The 18,999-nt window shown below is 49.6% G+C and overlaps 1 protein-coding gene across 1 annotated transcript in view; it reads right to left on the reverse strand.

Annotated features, from left to right (window-relative positions):
• Positions 1-18,999, reverse strand: part of LOC117468390 (protein Wnt-5b-like) — a 143,357-nt gene that overhangs the window by 43,350 nt on the left and 81,008 nt on the right. Inside the window, 1 exon segment of the mRNA XM_071201798.1 lies at positions 8,878-9,010. Coding sequence (XP_071057899.1) covers positions 8,878-8,961 — 84 coding nt within the window. The 5' untranslated portion in view covers positions 8,962-9,010.

An 18,999-nucleotide genomic window follows, 5' to 3' on the forward strand; every position in this document is an offset into this window, starting at 1 on the left:
TCCTCGGTCACTCAGCGCTTCAGCCGGCTGGAGTAGGAAAGAGTCCAGTTTAGCAGGATGCTACCTCCGGCCCCGCTACACGCTCCTCCACGCGTTTCCATGCAGGCGAGGGAGCGCAGTGCGACAGTGAAGCGGAGGGAGAGGCGCCGGCACGGGGGTCCCGTAGCTGCGGCGCCCTCCACCTCTACGGCCCATCACGTGGTACCGGCATATCGGCAGCCACGGGGAAGGGCTGCCCGACCTCGGCAGGCTCATCAGCAGCAGAGAGCGGCCGGGTGGGGTGCGCCGTCTGCCCGAAGCTGACTGGCGGGGGGAGGTAGCGTCTCGGCGGGGGGAGGAAATCTCTTCGCCCGGGACGCGAGGGTGAATCCCGCCTCTTCCCTATTCGATGCACAGATTCCTTTGAAAAAATTTAAAAATAAAGAAAAAGTTGATCTGTATCCAAGTCTAAGTGTCCTTTGTTTCCACAATGCTACACTTACACATGATGTCTGTACAGATTCCCCACTCGCCGCCCCAGCCATAGCTCCTGTAAGGGAGGAGGCTAGTGGGAGTGCGCAGATGAGAGTGATGAAACGTAAACAAAGCTATCGTAATGTTATACGGGTACAGAAGCATTATGGCCGGCATATTGCTGTTGGGGAACACACTAAGCCTGGGGTTAAGACTCCAATTAATGCAGGTTACCAGAGATGCATTATGGCAGCGCCCGCACTCACAGAAGAGCGCGTGGCGGTGCGTTCAGGGACCTTAGTAGAACGCACTACTCCTATGAGGACTCCGATTAATGATGTTCACCGTAAGGGTGAAAACGGCATTTTGAGGGAGCGCGCGCTCACACATGAGCGTGCGGCGGTGCGTTCAGGGTCCTCAGTAAATAATCGGCCCTTTCTGTGTCGACCCTCCATGGGCGAATCTTCCCTTCACGGGGAGTTTTGCGGCGGGACGGGTCGCCAGAGAGTACCACAGCTTTATAGCTGCGGCCCCACAGCTGAGGGCATGCCCTTTAACACAGTGTTATGGGGAATGGAAACTCAGCTGTGTACTATCAAGGTGGATGGACAGGACGCTGAAACGGGGCTATTCACTCCAGTTCTGCAGCGTCCCACCCCCTTTTATGGGCATGCGAGAGGTGAAGCTATCCTCTCGAGAGGGGATGAGTTTCCTCTCAGCAGAGATTCAGGCTCTGGTGCAGAAACAGGCTGTGTCTGTTGTGCACTCTCAGCGCAGGGAAGAGGGTCTTTATTCCATGTACTTCCTGGTTCCCAAGAAGACAGGGGAATTCAGACCTATTCTAGATCTCCGCAGCCTGAATCGCCACATTTCCCGCAGGAAATTCTGCATGCTAACTATGAAACAGTTACTGGGGCTGGTGCAGCCAGGCGATTGGTTCACAACCATCGACCTGAAAGACGCGTACTTTCATGTAGAAATTGCTCCAGAGCACAGAAAGTATCTGCGTTTTGCCTTCCAGGGAATAGCCTACGAGTACAACAGGCTGCCGTTCGGCTATTCCCTATCCCCACGCACATTCAGCAAATGTGTGGCCACAGCGCTTCAACCGCTGCGCGCACACGGCATGAGAGTTTTCTTTTACATAGACGACCTCATAGTCATGGCTGGGTCACGGGAACAGGCAATGTTTTGCACAGCACAATTGATCACACACCTAACCAGATTAGGCTTTGCGATCAATTGGAAAAAGAGCACCCCCATACCTCACCAACGGGCGTTGTATTTGGGTGTGGTGCTCGATGCAGGCACGTTGCGCGCCACCCTGTCAGAGAGCAGACGTGCGTCCCTTCTTCAGGGGGTACGCAGACTGCGACAGGGGGCGACAGTGACAGCTTTTACTGTCATGCAGACGCTGGGTCTCATGGCGGCTGCTCACATGATGGTCCCGCTGGGGTTACTACATATGCGCCGTCTGCAGAGGTGGCTCTCCAGCCTGCGCTTGGATCCCAAGAGGCACAAGCGGCGGCTGGTGACCATATCCCCCTCAGTGAGGGGCAACCTCCGGTTTTGGGGGTCCCCGGATCACCTCCGGTGGGGGTCTCCACTGGGACGGGTGACCTCCTACATCACAGTGTTCACGGATGCATCCAGAACAGGATGGGGAGGGACCTGCCTGAAGAGGGCTATAGGTGGGCGCTCGGCTCTAACAGAGTCTCGACACAGCAACCTCCTAGAGCTACGGGCGGTAGTGTTAGTCCTCCGGCATTTCAGGCCCCTAATTCAAGGGAGGCATGTAATGGTCAGGAGCGACAACAGCACCACAGTGGCTTACATCAACAGGCAGGGCGGAGTCCGCTCCGCCGCCTTGTTGACCTCAGCGGAGAGGCTGTGGTCATGGGCTTCAGAGGTGGTGTTATCTCTGAGAGCCCTCCATATCCCGGGACTGGAGAACGGGGGAGCCGACCTCATGTCGAGGGGCGGCCCCCTGCCAGGCGAGTGGGTGCTTCACCCGAAGGTGGTGAAGCAGATCTGGGCCCAGTTCGGGAGAGCGGAAGTGGATCTGTTCGCCAGCCGGCGAAACAGCCACTGTGCCCTGTGGTTCTCCATGGCCCTGGGCGACGACCCACCCTTGGGGGTGGACGCGTTTGCACACGAGCCATGGCCAAGGAAGCTGCTCTACGCCTTTCCACCGCTGCGTCTCATTCTCCCTCTCCTGGGGAGAGTGAGGCGAGAACGTCTGTCAGTCATCCTAGTGGCTCCGGACCGCGTTGGGGCGCCGTGGTACTCAGAGATGACACAGATGAAGGTGGGCCAGCCCTGGGCGGTTCCCCAGTTCTGGGGGGCGATGTCTCAAGAGGCAGGTGCAATCGGGGCGTTACCCACTCTCGGCCGTCCTCTCCAGGCTTGGCTCCTGAGAGGGACAGGTTGAGACAGGGTGGATTGTCTGACAGCGTTATTCAGTCTATCCAGGCAGCTAGAGCTGGATCCACCACAGCCTGTTACAGGCCGAAGTGGCTAGGATTCCAGCGATGGTGTGAGGAGAGGAGAATAGAGCCCCTATCTTGTGAGTTAGGCTCTATTTGATCCTTCTTACAGTTACTGGTGGACAGAGGGCTTGCGCATTACACAGTGAAGGTGTATGCAGCAGCCATCTCGTCCTGCCATGAGGGACTTGGCGGCAGGTCAGCCTTTAGTCAACCACTGATGTCGCGGTTTTTACAGGGGGTCAGGAGGCTGCGCCCAGTAGTGCACGCCTCCACCCCACAGTGGGACCTGCCCCTAGTGCTCGAGGCTCTGGCCTCGGGGCCATTTGAGCCTCTGGAGCTCTCCTCTCTGAAAGCATTGTCCTGGAAAACAGCTTTGCTTCTTGCCTTAAGCTGACAGAAAATGCCCCGTTAGTTTAATACACACAGTTAAGCTCACACACTATTTTATGAACATAGTCCGGACAAATAAACCAAAGAAAGTGAAAACCATAAAGCAGATTCAGGCAGTAGGCGTATAGATTCACACTTAAAGTATTAGCCTACAGAACAGAACAGCTCTAAGAGAAGAGATAACATCTGGGGCCTCATGTATGTGCCCAGATGGAAGGCTGACAGGCAGGTTGGCCATCCAGTTATTTTAGCCGGGCCGGCTAAAATAATTGGTTGTGCTTTGTACAGCGCCACGCCTTCCACAGATGAAATGGATGTATTTATTTATTTATTGTCAAAGCATTTAATTTATTCATTGCTATCGGGATGTTAAGAGCATTCCATGGAATATAACAAAAAGTGTTTAACTGGTGGATATAGAGTTGCTGTGGGGGGGGGGGTTGAGATGCACAGGGTTCAGTGGAGACGCTGCGCACAGCTGATCGACAGCTGGAACACAAACCATGAACACATTTCAGATCCAGTCGTCATGACTCCACTCCGGAGGGATTCCCCGATCATTTCTTACAGTTTCTCATCATGGGGGGGTCTCCTGTCCCCGGTGCAAACACACTGACCCACTCCCTGAGGAAGGCTATGTGTATTTATTTTGTCATTAACTTTTTTCGGACCACTTATTTATTTATTTTGGTGACGATCTGACCTCCATGCTGCTACTCTGGTTCAAACTGCATCCACCAAACAATATGATTTATCTCCACCTCCCCAAAAGAACCACAATCTGACACGGTGTGAGATGCCTCTTTTAGCTGTTCTGTCGTCATTTCCTGCGAACTCAGATTGCAAGGAATCTGGGTGTGATCCTAGATAACAACCTGTCCTTCACTGCAAACATCGCTGCTACAACCCGCTGCTGCAGATACACGCTTTACAACATCAGGAGCATGCGTCCCCAGCTGACCCAGAAAGCCACGCAGGTTCTGGTCCAGGCTCTCGTCATCTCACGCCTAGACTACTGCAACTCCCTCCTGGCTGGTCTACCTGCATGTGCCATCCGACCTCTGCAGCTCATCCAGAATGCAGCGGCTCGTCTGGTCTTCAACCTTCCTAAATTTTCCCACACCACTCCGCTCCTCCGCTCCCTCCACTGGCTTCCGATAACTGCTAGAATCCACTTCAAGACACTGGTACTTGCGTACCATGCTGCGAATGGATCTGGCCCTTCCTACATCCAGGACATGGTTAAACCGTACACCCCAGCGCGTGCACTCCGCTCTGCATCAGCCAAACGACTCACTGCGCCATCGCTGCGAGGGGGACCCAAGTTCCCATCAGCAAAAACACGTGGGTTTGCTATCCTGGCTCCAAAATGGTGGAATGAGCTCCCACTGACATCAGGACAGAAGAAAGCTTACACACCTTCCGGCGCAGACTGAAAACTCATCTCTTTCGACTCCACTTCGAGCGATAGAATGACTAACAAAGCACTTATATACTAATAAAGGGCTGGCTTATCTAAAGCCAGTTGAGTAGCACTTGAAATGTTTTTGCTCTATGAAGCCTGATGTACTTATATGATTCTGTTTTCTTCAAGTTTTTATTTTGTTGGTCGAACGCACTTACTGTAAGTCGCTTGGGATAAAAGCGTCAGCTAAATGCAATGTAATGTAATGTAATCTTCTTCATGCAGTCAGTCACAATGAATATTAATACAGGGTGTTTCTTTGACTATTTAAAGGCAAATATGGGCGTTACGTGAAGCCTGCAAAAGCTGCGCCGCATTTCGAGGGAAAACCGGCGTAGGACTTGCGTACAGTGTTTTATAAATCGGAATATTTGTGTGCATATTATTTACTGTGTGCTATAAGCCACCTTCCCACGTGAATCCTACGCAAAGCTTTATAAATGAGGCCCATGATCCTTTACATCAAACACGATTACGTTATTCCGTTACATGTAATACGTTGCTCCAAAAGTCTGTACAAAACATTGTCTAGTTGTTTTGAGACATTTGAATGTTGAAAAGGTACAAATGATAGGCTACCTTTAAGAGTCTACAAACCATGGGCCTGTAGTTGAGCAGTTACTCCAGCAGGACGGGAGGTGTCATTTGACGATACGATACAGGTTATATGATCAGTCAGGACCCTCCAGGACCCTCCAGCTCTCTGTTCGCTTCAAAGGTCAGCACTGTCAAAAGTGTTTTCAATGTGTCTGTGGCATAAATGCATGTGCCACAGCTCGCCAAAGCTGCATGCAATGTAAGAGCTCAGCACGGATGTGTGTTGCCTCCGTGTACAAATCAACTAATGCTGACTCATTTGAAGTCAATTGACTTTTAGTCTTTAAGTTAAAATATTGAGGTGACAATGCAAGTATCCTCCCTCAGGAATGTTACATTTGTGGTATTTGGCTTTATTATTAAATTGGAGTAATTAATTGATTGTCAACACTTCTGAATTATGTCGTACGACGCAGTTAACAAGACTAACTCCACCCTAAGACAGAGGATGGAGACACACAAAGACAATAAGAACCTACAGAGAGAAAGAAAGACACATAGGATCTTGAAGCCAGGTTCATAAACACACACACACACACACACACACACACACACACACACACACACACACACACACACACACACACACGCACGCACGCACGCACGCACGCACGCACGCGCGCACACACACACACACACACACGCGCGCACGCACGCACGCACGCACGCACGCACACACACACACACACACACACACACACACACACACACACACACACACACAGAGACCATGTTTCAGTGCTCAGGTGAAGCAACGGTGAAGCAAGGAAACACTTGAAGGCACATAAAAGATTAATCAATTACAGTGTACAGTGAGCAGGCACACACAGACACAGACACACACACACACAGACACACACACACACACACACACACACACACACACACACACACACACACACACACACACACACACACACACACACACACACACACACACACACACACACACACACACACACACACATACACACACACACACACACACACACACACACACACACACACACACACACACACACACACACACACACACACACACACACAAAGGCACCTTAGTGCACCTCAAGCCATTGTTACTGTCTGCTTTCTCCTCCATTTGTTGTGTGCGTGTGTGTGTGTGTGTGTGTGTGTGTGTGTGTGTGTGTGTGTGTGTGTGTGTGTGTGTGTGTGTGTGTGTGTGTGTGTGTGTGTGTGTGTGTGTGTGTGTGTGTGTGTGTGTGTGTGGAGAGAGAATCTACAGAGTCATGGTAATATCCATTCAGGAAGGTGTCGGCTTTCAGGGGGACGTGTTGACACACGCCCACGTAACCTTGGCAACCGGCAGTCGCTGCGGGTGAAGCACGTTGTTGAGGAGAGCAATTATGCAGTTAGAGCCCTCCCTGAATCATCAAATACAGACACATTAAGTTACACAAAAACACACGCACACACACATTATGGGTCACATGCCGAGTAGAATGTTCGGAGAGGTTCTAGAACACTTTGGGGAGATGAAACACACACACACACACACACACACACACACACACACCACACACACACACACACACACACACACACACACACACACACACACACACACACACACACACACACACACACACACACACACACACACACACAAACAAACAAACAAACAAACAAACAAACACATCTCACTCCTCACATCATGTTTTCTACCTCTCATTTTTATAATAAAAAAACAGCTTGGGCCTGTTCCTCTGTTTCTCACCCTTCATCTCTTTTCTTACATTCTCTGAAAACACTCTTCCTCCCTTTTCCGTCACCCATCCTCTCACTTTTTCCTCACCCGTCCATCCATCCCTCTCTCCTCTTCTCTCTTGCTCAGTGTGAGTGCTAGCTTGGACCCAGCAGGTCTTCTAGGAGAGGTATGACACACCACAGCAGCTCGCACACAGACAAAATACATGCTGAGAAAGTACACACACACACACACACACACACACACACACACACACACACACACACACACACACACACACACACACACACACACACACACACACACACACACACACACACACACACACACACACACACACACACACACACACACACACACACACACACACACACACACACACACACACACACACACACACACACACACACACACACACACACACACACACAGGCAGGTCATGCAGAGAGACTCAACTATTGCTGTTCAAGAGAAAGCTTGTGGCATATCCGCCTCTCTGATTCTACATTCCACTTTCTACTTATTTCCACTTTCACTTTTTTTTCCCGCTTTCTGTCTTTCTAGTCTGTTCAGATAAAATATGGCAAACAGAATGAACCAACACAGACAATAAAACATGCTAATAACCTCCTACACAACACAGTCTGGCTGGCAGGTTTAAGCCACATTAGGCGCTTTCACACCGGAGTACTTTCCCCCGTACTTTTCCCGTTTAGTTCCGATAGTTCCTGGAATTTTGCGTTCACACCAAAAAGAGTACTTAGTTCAGAGAACTTTTACCCCCATTTGTAGTGCCTGCTAGAGAGGTGGTACTATCCTGGGGAGAAAAAAGTTCCAATTTCAGATTGGCTGGGCGAATTGTAAACCACGCCCCGTAAAACTCTGAAAGGTTTTTGTGAAGCTGCCATTTAATTTCCTCGCATCAGCATTATTAGCATTAGCATTAGCCCAGCGCACCAACTGAGAGACAAAAGGTGATGAGGAGGTGTCGGCGTTCTGGCGATTTACTCGGAAGGCTTCAGTAGAAGCTGCTGGGAGTCCCAGCAGCTTCTACTGAAGCCAGTCCCCAACTAAGGGGACTTCCGGCCGGGGACTTCGGGTGTAGAGATGGGTGAGTCCTGATTAACCCGGATCCTAGTAATGAGCGTGACGAGTCTCCCCTCTCCATTAACCCAGTCCTTTGAGTCCTACACCTGGTGACGTACAAATTAAAACTATAAATTGCGTCACTCGCTACTCTTCATATAACATGTAAAATCACATTACAACCTACCCCAGTCCATCTGCCTAGCCTTTAGCAAGTATAGCTGCCAGAAGTTATCGTTTGGTTCAGGGGAGGGGACGTGGATCAGTGAAACTTCCTGCTGACTCGTGGGGACTCAGAGCCGTAACCGTAGCAGATCCAGAGATCCAGGCAGACTCATCCTGCACGAGTCAACAGCAGACTCAGATTCGCAAATCCTCACTCACTGAATCAAGGGAACTTCCTTCACTTCCTGCAGACTCGTGGGGACTCAGAGCCGTAACCGTATAGCAGATCCAGAGATCCAGTCTCGTCATGCACGAGCATAGCCGCGGGAACTGGGAAGTCATTTTACTTAGGGGGTGCGGACAAAAGTCGGGAGAAATTTCAAAAACAGTAACATGAAGTTTTTCAAATGTACACCATTCGCAGCCCCGCCTCCAGCACCCCTACTTCCCGCAGCTATTGTGCACGAGTCAACAGTAGACTCAGAGATTCGCAAATCCTGACTCACTGTGCAAAACATAGCAGACTCGTGCGGACTCAGAGACGTAACCGTATAGCAGCAGATCCAGAGATCCAGCAGACTCGTCGTCATGCACGTCAACAGCAGACTCAGATTCGCCGGATGGCCTGCCCATCGATATCTATAAAAGATTTGAAGCGAAATTAAAGGCACCCCTTTTGGAAATGTTTATTGAATCTATTCAAAATGACAAGTGCGAAAATATGCGCCCTATAAGCCTCCTAAACTCAGACTTGAAGATACTTTGTAAGATCTTGGCAAGAAGACTGGAAGGCCTGCTGCCGGAAATTATAAAAGAGGATCAAAATGGGTTCATGGTTGGCCGTCAGGGATTTCACAATGTGAGACGGGTTTTGAACGTTCTACATGACCAAAGGGGTGCCAGATACAGCTCTCTTGGCATTAGATGCTGAAAAAGCTTTTGACAGAATGGTTCTATTTGTTTGAACTTCTTGTCCGCTTTGGCTTTGGGGAGAATTTTTGTAATTGGGTAAAACTTGTATACAACGACCCGTATGCAGAAATAATTACAAATAATATCATATCAAAGCCGATAAGGATCGGTAGGGGCTGTAGACAAGGTTGTCCTCTATCCCCCCTTCTTTTCTTAATCGCAATTGAACCATTTGCTATTGCTGTGAGAGAGCACACGATGATTTCAGGCATACATGTGAGAGGGTTTGACCATCGAATAGCTCTTTACGCTGATGACGTGATTCTCTTCCTTAGAAATCTGGAGAACTCTATACCGGCTCTTATGGATCTGATTAAAGGGTTCAGCCAAATATCGGGTTACAAAGTAAATCATTCAAAATCCTCCATCATGCTCCTTAACTCGGAGGAAAGGTCTAACCCACCCAAACATGCTGGTCATTTTAGAACAGTAAATACTTTCACTTACTTGGGTATTCAGATTGTCCCCAAATTGGAAGATATTGTGAACTCTAACTATAATCCGATTATAGAGTCTATTTCCAAATCAGTTGATAGATGGTCAAACCTTCCGATCTCTCTAATGGGTAGATTTACTATTCTCAAGATGAATGTTCTCCCCAAGCTTTTATATTTATTTCAAAACATCCCCCTGCCACCCCCACCAGATTTTTTTCCTAGAATGAAGAAAATGTTTAGTAATTTTATATGGAATAACAGACGCCCCAGGCTCCGTTTGTCTCTTTTGTACTTGCCTTATGATAGAGGAGGATGACAGTTCCCTAACATGTTGTGGTACTACTGGGCAGCTCAGCTGAGAACATTGATGTTGTACTACACAGAGGAGAGGCCTCCGGTGTGGAGGGATGTTGAGTCTTGCTCCTTAAAGCTCCCACTTCCTACTTATCTATACTCTGACAACCCTAAAAACCTTAAAAAAACTACAACTAACTCTTCTCTCTCCTGGTTCAGCCCGATATGGGGAAATACTCTTTTTGTGCCAGGGAATGCCGATGGATGTTTTAGACTATGGGCGGAAAAGGGGGTGGGACAGTTAAAAGACATGTTTGGAAGTGATAATGGGAAGTCTTTATCATTTGCGGAACTTGTCAGTAAACACGAAATTCCTCGTAAATTGTTTTTTCAATACTTGCAACTCAGGAGCTTTGTAGGAGCGAACCAGGACCGACTCATGCTGGCCCCTCCTCTGTCCATATTGGAGACACTTTTAATTAAAAACCCCTTTGGGAAGAGCATCATATCTAAATTCTACAATCTCCTGCTGGCGTTCTCCTCAGAATCCTCCAACTCTAGACCCAATGCTTGGAAAAATGACTTACAGGAAAATCTAGCATTGGAACAGTGGAGCACAGCTCGTAAGGCGGCCCAAACACAGACGGGGAATACGCGTCTAAAGCTTCTGCAATACAAGTGGCTAATGAGAGTGTACATTACACCAGAAAAATTGAATAAATGTAACGCTAATATCCCAGACACGTGCACCAGATGTGGGGAAGGAAAAGGCACACTGTTTCATTGTCTATGGTTATGTCCAAGAATAAGGGAATTCTGGGAAGAGGTTAGGGTAACAGTACAGAATATTTTAGCGATCAGCTTAAAGCTGGAACCAAAATTGTTCCTACTTGGCCTATATCCGGATGGACATAACATACAACGTTATAAACAAGTTTTTATAGATATATGTTTATTACAAGCAAAAAGAGTGATTGCCTTAACATGGAAAAAGTTGGGCAAACCTAGTATTGCACAGTGGTTTAGGGAACTTTCTTTATGTCTGCCTTTAGAAAAAATCACTTACATTCTTAAAGACAAACAAGAACTGTTCCAGAAGGTCTGGGGATGTTTTATAGAGTACACCAAGAACAACGGCCGATCTCAATTTCTGAACGAAACTGGGGCAGGATAATGCCATAATTCTATAATGTGTTACAATATGGTAAAATGTAAATGACTGTGATATCCTCTGTAGAAATACGGTCCTATTGCTGGAAAACTCGATGGTTGCCGATGTATTAGAGTGCCCTTCTGGTATGTACCAATTTAATTTAGTGTTGCTACTTTTCTTTAATGTAAAGTAGTTGTCCTGTGTATATATGTATTGCTTTTGGCTCTATGTCTTCGTCCTATGTGATTTTTTGTAAACTGAAAATCAATAAACATATTGAAAAAACAGTAACATGAAGTTTTTCAAATGTACACCATTCGCAGCCCCGCCTCCAGCACCCCTACTTCCCGCAGCTATTGTGCACGAGTCAACAGTAGACTCAGAGATTTGCAAATGACTCACTGTGCAAAACATAGCAGACTCGTGCGGACTCAGAGACGTAACCGTATAGCAGCAGATCCAGAGATCCAGCAGACTCGTCGTCATGCACGTCAACAGCAGACTCAGATTCGCTAAATCGCAAAATAACCATCAACATTTTTTATTAAAGCAAAAGACACTGTTTAGCGGAGGTTAATGTAACGTTAGATTAATATGCTCGTGAAATGCAACCACTTTTCGGTTTCACCGGTAGGATTTCTACGCTCTTGGTGATGCTGACTCATATGTTTCAAAGGACTCGTATGATCCGGATCTCTTCAATGACTGACTCAGAAGACTCAGAGTCCGTAAAAGGATCCGGATTTGCCATCTCTATTCGGGTGGCAGTATACGCCGTGAAGTTGTTTGCGGCCTGCCAGTAAACCCAAAGCAGAAGAAGACGAAGTGACGTCAGCGGCTTCTTTGCGTAATCTGCAGGGAACTTATTCCGGTGTGAACACGATCTGTACTTAGTTCCATGGGGGTACTAAGTGCTGGGCACTAAGTGCTGGGCAGTGGGCTCTAAGTATGGCAAAGTACTTGGTGTGAAAGCGGCTAATGGCAGTGTTTTATTTTACATTGTGGAAGAAACATACATTTGTGGCCGAGTAATCCGTTACAGTTTATTTAAATAGGAAATATTATTATAATTTCAAGGTCCATATTTGTATTTTGCGCAGACATGTCTCCATGCTTTAATGTTCAAAAAGCTCTTTATTTTTCTCATACTGCCTGTGCTGCAGCACCTCTTTTCACCCTCTGTCTGAAACCAGAGCCCAGTCTGCTCTGAGTGGTTAGCTGGCTGGTTCTGTTGTGATTGGTCAACTGCTTAGAGATGTCCTGCCCCTTACACTATCACGTACAATGTGTTGGAGCGCTAGCCAATAGAAGCGCGAGTGTCACAAAGTGATGTCACTCTGTTACGGAAGTAAACAGAGGAGTCCAATAGAGGCATTTCAGGCAGGGGAGGGGGGGGGGGGGGTGTAGGAGAGAAACTCCCTCTGGAGGGAACACAGGGATTTTAGCCTTTGCAGACCAACCCAGCTTCTATGAGTAAATGGCGCAGCCCTCTAAGGCTATCGCTATTGGGTAATCCCCCTGCGCATCCGCGCAGCACTGAAAACTTGTAGTCCACGCCCACCCACAAGGTGGGCCCCACCCTCGGGCCTCCTTCCGGTATAAGTAGGAATGGGGCCCGGCAATCTGCTCCCATACAAAATAACTTTTCTTTAGCTATTCGTAGAGCCAGTGGGGCCCAGCGCTTAGAGGGCTGCGCCATTACTCATAGAAGCTGGGTTACAGTAGGTAACCTCAGTTCTATTTCGTATATGCCTTCGCCCTCTAAGGCTATCGCTATCGGGTTAAGGGCGAAGCATGATGTAGTCTGCGCCCCACTGGGTCCGCCCGGCACTAGAAGCACAGACACACCTGCTCAATAACACCCCCTGCCTGTTGTGCCATGCGTAATGGCGCATCACCGTCCCTGAACATAGAAAAACATGCCTATCTTCCCCACGGGGTGAAGGCTGGGAACAATACATACCGGCCGCTGTGAGAAAGTAGAGACGAAGGTCCCACCTTGTCCAGCGATCATAGAGGGGGAACAGCTGCTCTCTGCGTGTCAGACAGGTAGGAGAGCGCCCAGCTGGATCCCTGACGTCACTCACTCTGACCAGGCACTCCGTACAAAGTGTGTCAGAGGAAAAAGGAACATCCCTCCTATAAGAGGGAAAAAGGGCCGCTCTCCGCGTGCCGTGAGGCAGGAGAGAGGCGCTGTCTCCCTGACGTCACTCACTCCGACGTCAGGACACCCAGTACAGGGTGTGTCAGAGAGGAATGGGAGACATCTCTCAAATAAAAATGAATACATGAACAGGGGGAAGACCAAGATGCAGCAGTGCAAATATCTTCCACTGACATTCCTCCGTGCAACACCGTGGAGGAGGAAATTGGTGTTCTCCGGGGGCTCCACCCCAGAGGAGACATATGCCTGCGCCACAGCCTCACACAGCCAGTGTGACAGCCGTTGTGCAGACAGAGGTTGGCCGATCGAGCGCTCTCTATAGTGCACAAACAGGCGCTGAGAACAGCACCAGGCAGCCGTGCGCACCACATAGCAGGACAGCGCGCGCACAGGACAGAGGAGATGAGACGTGGCTTCTTCCTCCGACCTGTAAGGAGGGGGGAATAAGCCAGCCAGGTGATCACTCTTGACCTAAAAGAGTTGTGATGACCTTAGGCATGAAGCCAGGTGAGGGCGTAAAACAGCTGAACTGCCATCTCCTTGGATCCGGAGGCATGACGGAGCCACAGAGAGAGCAGACAAATCACTCACCCTTTTCTCTGATAGAGCCAAAAGCAGTACTACTTTGGCTGAACACAGTTTAAGGGGAACCTGATCAGGTTCAAATGGGGCTTTGCTTTAGTGCGCGCAAGACCAAAGCCAATTCCCACTGAGGCGCCAGTGCGCGTGACACAGGTCTGAGTCTCCGTACTCCTCGCATACAACGGCTGCTGCGTTCTGCGAGCCCCTCTGTTAATTTCGCGGGGAATATACATTGCTCTGATGGAGAGCAACGTGTGTGCGCGCCCAGAACAGCAGCCGCCTGGCTGCGTTCAGAAGCTGCGCAGATCGTACTCCTCCCTGGTGATTGAGGTAGGCTGCTTCCATAGCCGTGGCCTGTTGTCTGTGCAAATCAACACCTGTTTGATTGTACAGCAACGGGGCGACTCCCCCGTTCTTTTCCGAGATTTAGAAAAATAGTAGGGGTAAAAACCGCGCAAGACACTGTTCCTGGGATGACAGGAGTGTTTCTTGTATCCCATGGAACTGCTGGGGGAGAGGCTTCTCTGTGATGTGCCGTAATGTTCATCATGGTGACGAGCCACGCCATCGCCGCCGCTGCCCGTGAGGCAAAAGGGCTGCGAGGGAGTTTCCACATGCTGCATTTCACTCCGTCTCTCATCATGAGGCGCGTACACGCCCAGAGGATGAGAGGTGTGTGTATGCTGTCCACACGAGGCGTTATAACGGTGCTCGTGGATTTATTATGACCGTGTGTAGGAGGCATATCTGGGACAGAGGAATGCCGCGAGCTCTGCAGTTTATAAACCAATAGGTTTAAAACAGCAGGCTTCTGCAGCGAATGAACCACCTCTGGAGTGTCCCCCTGTTGGAAGAGACCCAGGGGGATCATCAGGTGACCAGCTGACGCCAACGCCGAGCAGCTGCGTCACGGAGAGGGCTGTGTGGGTTGTGACATGCCGGAGGAGAGCTGTCAGTTCCTCCACTCGCTGCCGCGAGAGCCGCGCTCTGCTGTTTGAGTTTAAATCCACTCCAGATAAAGGTTTGTCTGAGAGGGAAGAGGACAGCTCTTCTTCCAATTCATTATGAAACCCAGGCCTTGACAGATGCAATACGAGATGTACCGTCTGTAAAGCGACTTCCTCCCTGGAGTGAGCCAACAAATAGCAGGTCGTCCATAGAAAACCACACTCTCATCCGGCCGCACGTGCTCGAGATGTGTTTTTTTGGTCGTCATGGTGACGAGCCACGCCAGAGCCCCTGCCGCCGCTGCCCGTGAGGCAACCCAAGGTGTGCTTGGACCGAAAGGGCTGCGCGGGGGCCTCCACACGCTGCGTCTCACTCTTTATTAAGGCCGTGTGTACGAGGCGTATCTCGGACAGAGGAATGCCACGAGCTCTGTAGTTTATTAACCAACAGGCTAAAACCAGGCTTCTGCAGCGAGCCCTGCTGTCTACTAATCAACAGATTAGTGGCAGCCGGCTTAATTAGCGCGCTCTGAAATGTATTAACTGACAGGTTAAAACCAGGCTTTAGCAACGAGCCCTGCTGGCTATTAACCGACAGGTTATAGGCAGCTGGTTTACACAGGGCGTGAGGCAACCCCAGTTGGGCTTGGACCGAAAGGGCTGCGCGGGGGCCTCCACGCGCTGCCGCTGGGGGTACTCAGCCTGGAATACTGCTCATTCCCCCGTTCTAGCTTCTCTGTGATGTGCTGTAATGGTCGTCATGGTGACGAGCCACGCCATTGCCCTCGCCGCCGCTGCCCGTGAGGCGAAAGGGCTGCGAGGAAGCCTCCACACGCTGCGTTTCACTCCGGCTGTCATCATCAGGCGTGTACACACTCAGGGGATGAGTGGAGGTGTGCACAGTGCTGTCCACATGAGGCGTTATAACGGCGCTCATGGGTTATTATGACCGTGTGTAGGAGGCGTATCTCGGACAGAGGAATGCCGCGAGCTCTGCAGGTTATTAACCGATAAGTTAAAACCAGCAGGCTTCTGCAGGGAGCAGATTAGTGGCAGCTGGCTTAATTACTGGCTCTGCTTCCTCGGATGCTCTCGCGGAGCAGACCAGGAGCGGGGGAGCCTCACTCCCCTTTGACTCGCCGCCGGGAGACCCTGTGGGGAGCGGAGACGTGGGACGAAGCCCCTGCAGCCGCCGAAGGGCAAGTCTGATGCCGAGGTGGTTGCTGTGGGCGTCTCTCCGCTTGCGGCCTCCTGTGGCCGGCGTGGACGCCGCAGCTGCTGCGAGCGTGGGTGCCGCTGTGGGCGCTCAGCAGGCTGGAGCCAGCTGTACATGCTGGCGAATGCCGTCCGCCTGTTCCGCGGCCGTCTTCATGGACTCCACCATGGCGTGGAACTGGGGTCTGAACAGCCCGTCCGGGCTGATTGGAGCGTCCAGTAGCACTTTTCTGGCCGTCTCCGTAACAGACGCCTGCTTCCGCCAGAGGTGGCGCTGGATCTGTGTCACCCACGCGGAAATCCTCGCCTGGGAGACAGCGACAGACGCGCACAGAATGAGCGCCGTGCTGGCCGCCTTGCTGATTTCCTCTGCCTCGGTGGTGGACCGCTCTCCCAGTGTCCCCACCGAGTTGGAGAGCAGCGCGATGTTATTCGCAGCCGCGCTGTGGTGACGGAGAGGGGGAAAGCATGTTCGGCCGCCAAGCTGGCACCCTGCTCCGAGGAGGGAGGGGAGAACCGCACGGTAAACCGTGGAGGGAGGCGGGGCAGGAGTTTCTTCGGACTCCTGCCCGGCACTCCCCAGGGATACGAGGCCCTGTCCACGGCTCGTAAGCCTGGACGGGCCAATCGTCCTCCTCGGCCACAGCAGCAAGAGCGTCCGCTCTCCGCTTCCTGTCGCCCGAGGGGAGACGGGCGCAGTGTGTGCATGCTACCTGCTGGTTTAGAGCCGCGTACGCGTGGGACAATCACGGACGCAGTTGTTGCTCATGATGATTCTCAATTGCTGTGCTTCAGTAACTGTGCTGGTTTGCTGAAGAAAAGAGGGAGCAGATTGCCGGACCTCCTTCCTATTCATACCGGAAGGAGGCCCGAGGGTGGGGCCCACCTTGCGGGTGGGCGTGGACTACAATTTGTCAGTGCCGCGCGGGGGCGCAGGGGGATTACCCAATAGCGATAGCCTAGAGGGCGAAGCCATATACGAAATAGAACCATAGAACACACTACAGGGAATCCAATTCGGATTCATGTGCGGCTGTTTTTTCAGTGTATTCCCACAGGGTGTGTCCAGCAAACTGACAAGCCACGCTCACAATTTAGCAACATTTAGCAGAGGGCGGCTGTTAATCTCCCACTCTGTTTATAACTCAAGGTGTTTCGCGATCATTATGAAGCTTGGTATTCATGTCAGGATCTCTATTTTGAAAATGCATGACACACCGTGCGCCCAAGCACCAAGGACGGAGGTGTAGCCGGGCCACAGGGGACAGTGCAGTTAACGGCTTTAATTTTGCCCTTGATGAATTTACAGGATATACGTTGAAAGCAGAGAGGGACATGAAGGATATATAGTCACCAGACAATTGTGGTGCTTTCCATTTGTTATTCAAATCAATGTTTAAACCAAAGATTCTGTTTTTTAAAACAACTCCAAAACAAATCCAACCTTTTAGGAGTTACTTTTCTGATTAATTGAAATAGCAATGATGCTATATCAAGAATAATAATTAAAGTAAATTGCTGTAAAACAGGGGTGGGGAACCTCCGGCCTCCGGGTCATATACGGACCGCGAGACCACTTGGTACGGCCCTCGAGGTAATTTATAAACACACGCAAAAAAGAAAAAAATGAAAGAAATCTATACCGCAAAATATTAAACAAGCGAGTGCCTGTTTTTCCTGGCCAAGGTCAGGGTCCTTGAACACAACACGAGCCTAACGTGTCATCACGTGGTATATGTCTCGTCTGACAGGGGTGTAGTTCTGACCGAGAGCACCAGAACGTTGCTCCGGGCCGGCACTTCAGAAATTGCAGTACCCATAAGGAGCCGTACACATGCCGCAGTAGTTGCGTGGCTGTGTCTTTAGTTGTAAGCCCGGTGGCGATCTGTTCATCTGTCATACTGATCATACAGTCAATAACTGTGTTGTTATTAGCATCTGGTTAGCTAGCTATGCTAACAGCCAGTGAGGTAAAGGCACATCTTTGATCATTATAGTTATAAAAAATAAGAGAATAAAGTAAAAAACACTATATGACAGTAAAAAAAAAGTTGTTATTAATAAAAAAGAATACATTTTAAAAGGTGAGTGATTTGTAAAATATCCATAAAGAAAACGAAAATCTGCTTACAGTTCTGTTTCATATGGGTGTTGAGAGATGTATCCAGATCTCTTAATTTTGCTCTCAAAGTGCACCAGATTGATGCTTTTAACTTCAACATTTAAAAAAAAAATCTTCCCGGGGGAGCATGCCCCCCGGACCCCCCTAGAGGAGGTTAGGTCCCCCCCCCCACTTAAATCATGTTCACATGGATAGGAAACTAAATACATTTGCACACATCTTGTGTCCATATCTTTCTGTTGTGGTGGTCATGCCACACCGTGCACGTGCATGCATGAGTCATGGTGAGATATCTGGATTAAGAGGTTGCTTTTTCTTTGCACAGCATGAAATAAAGGCCAAATGGCTGTGATAGTTTTTTTAAGCAGAGGTCAATAATATGTACGGCCCTAGGAGGATGTTGAAAAAATTGAAATGGCCCTTGAGGGGAAAAAGGTTCCCCACCCCTGCTGTAAAATGTGTTCTCTTCAGATTCTTATTATTAACATTTTTATTTAGAAAATGTACAATTGTTTTCAACGTTGTTAAAATGGGCTTAAGATTTTCATTGCCAACAGCCAGCAGCTGTAGCTCTTGTACAAATGACAAATAGAGCCTTGAGTCTTTGAGTCATGAGTTGGAGGTTAGAAAAAGAGAGAGATGCAGAGCGAAAGAAGCAACAGTAAAGACAATTCTAAAGAGACAGAAGTTTAGACGAATAAAATGAGGACAAGGGACCAGTGGTTGCTGTGTTTTACGGGGT

This window comes from Pseudochaenichthys georgianus, chromosome 23 (assembly GCF_902827115.2).
Source record: "Pseudochaenichthys georgianus chromosome 23, fPseGeo1.2, whole genome shotgun sequence".
Taxonomy (NCBI): domain Eukaryota; kingdom Metazoa; phylum Chordata; class Actinopteri; order Perciformes; family Channichthyidae; genus Pseudochaenichthys; species Pseudochaenichthys georgianus.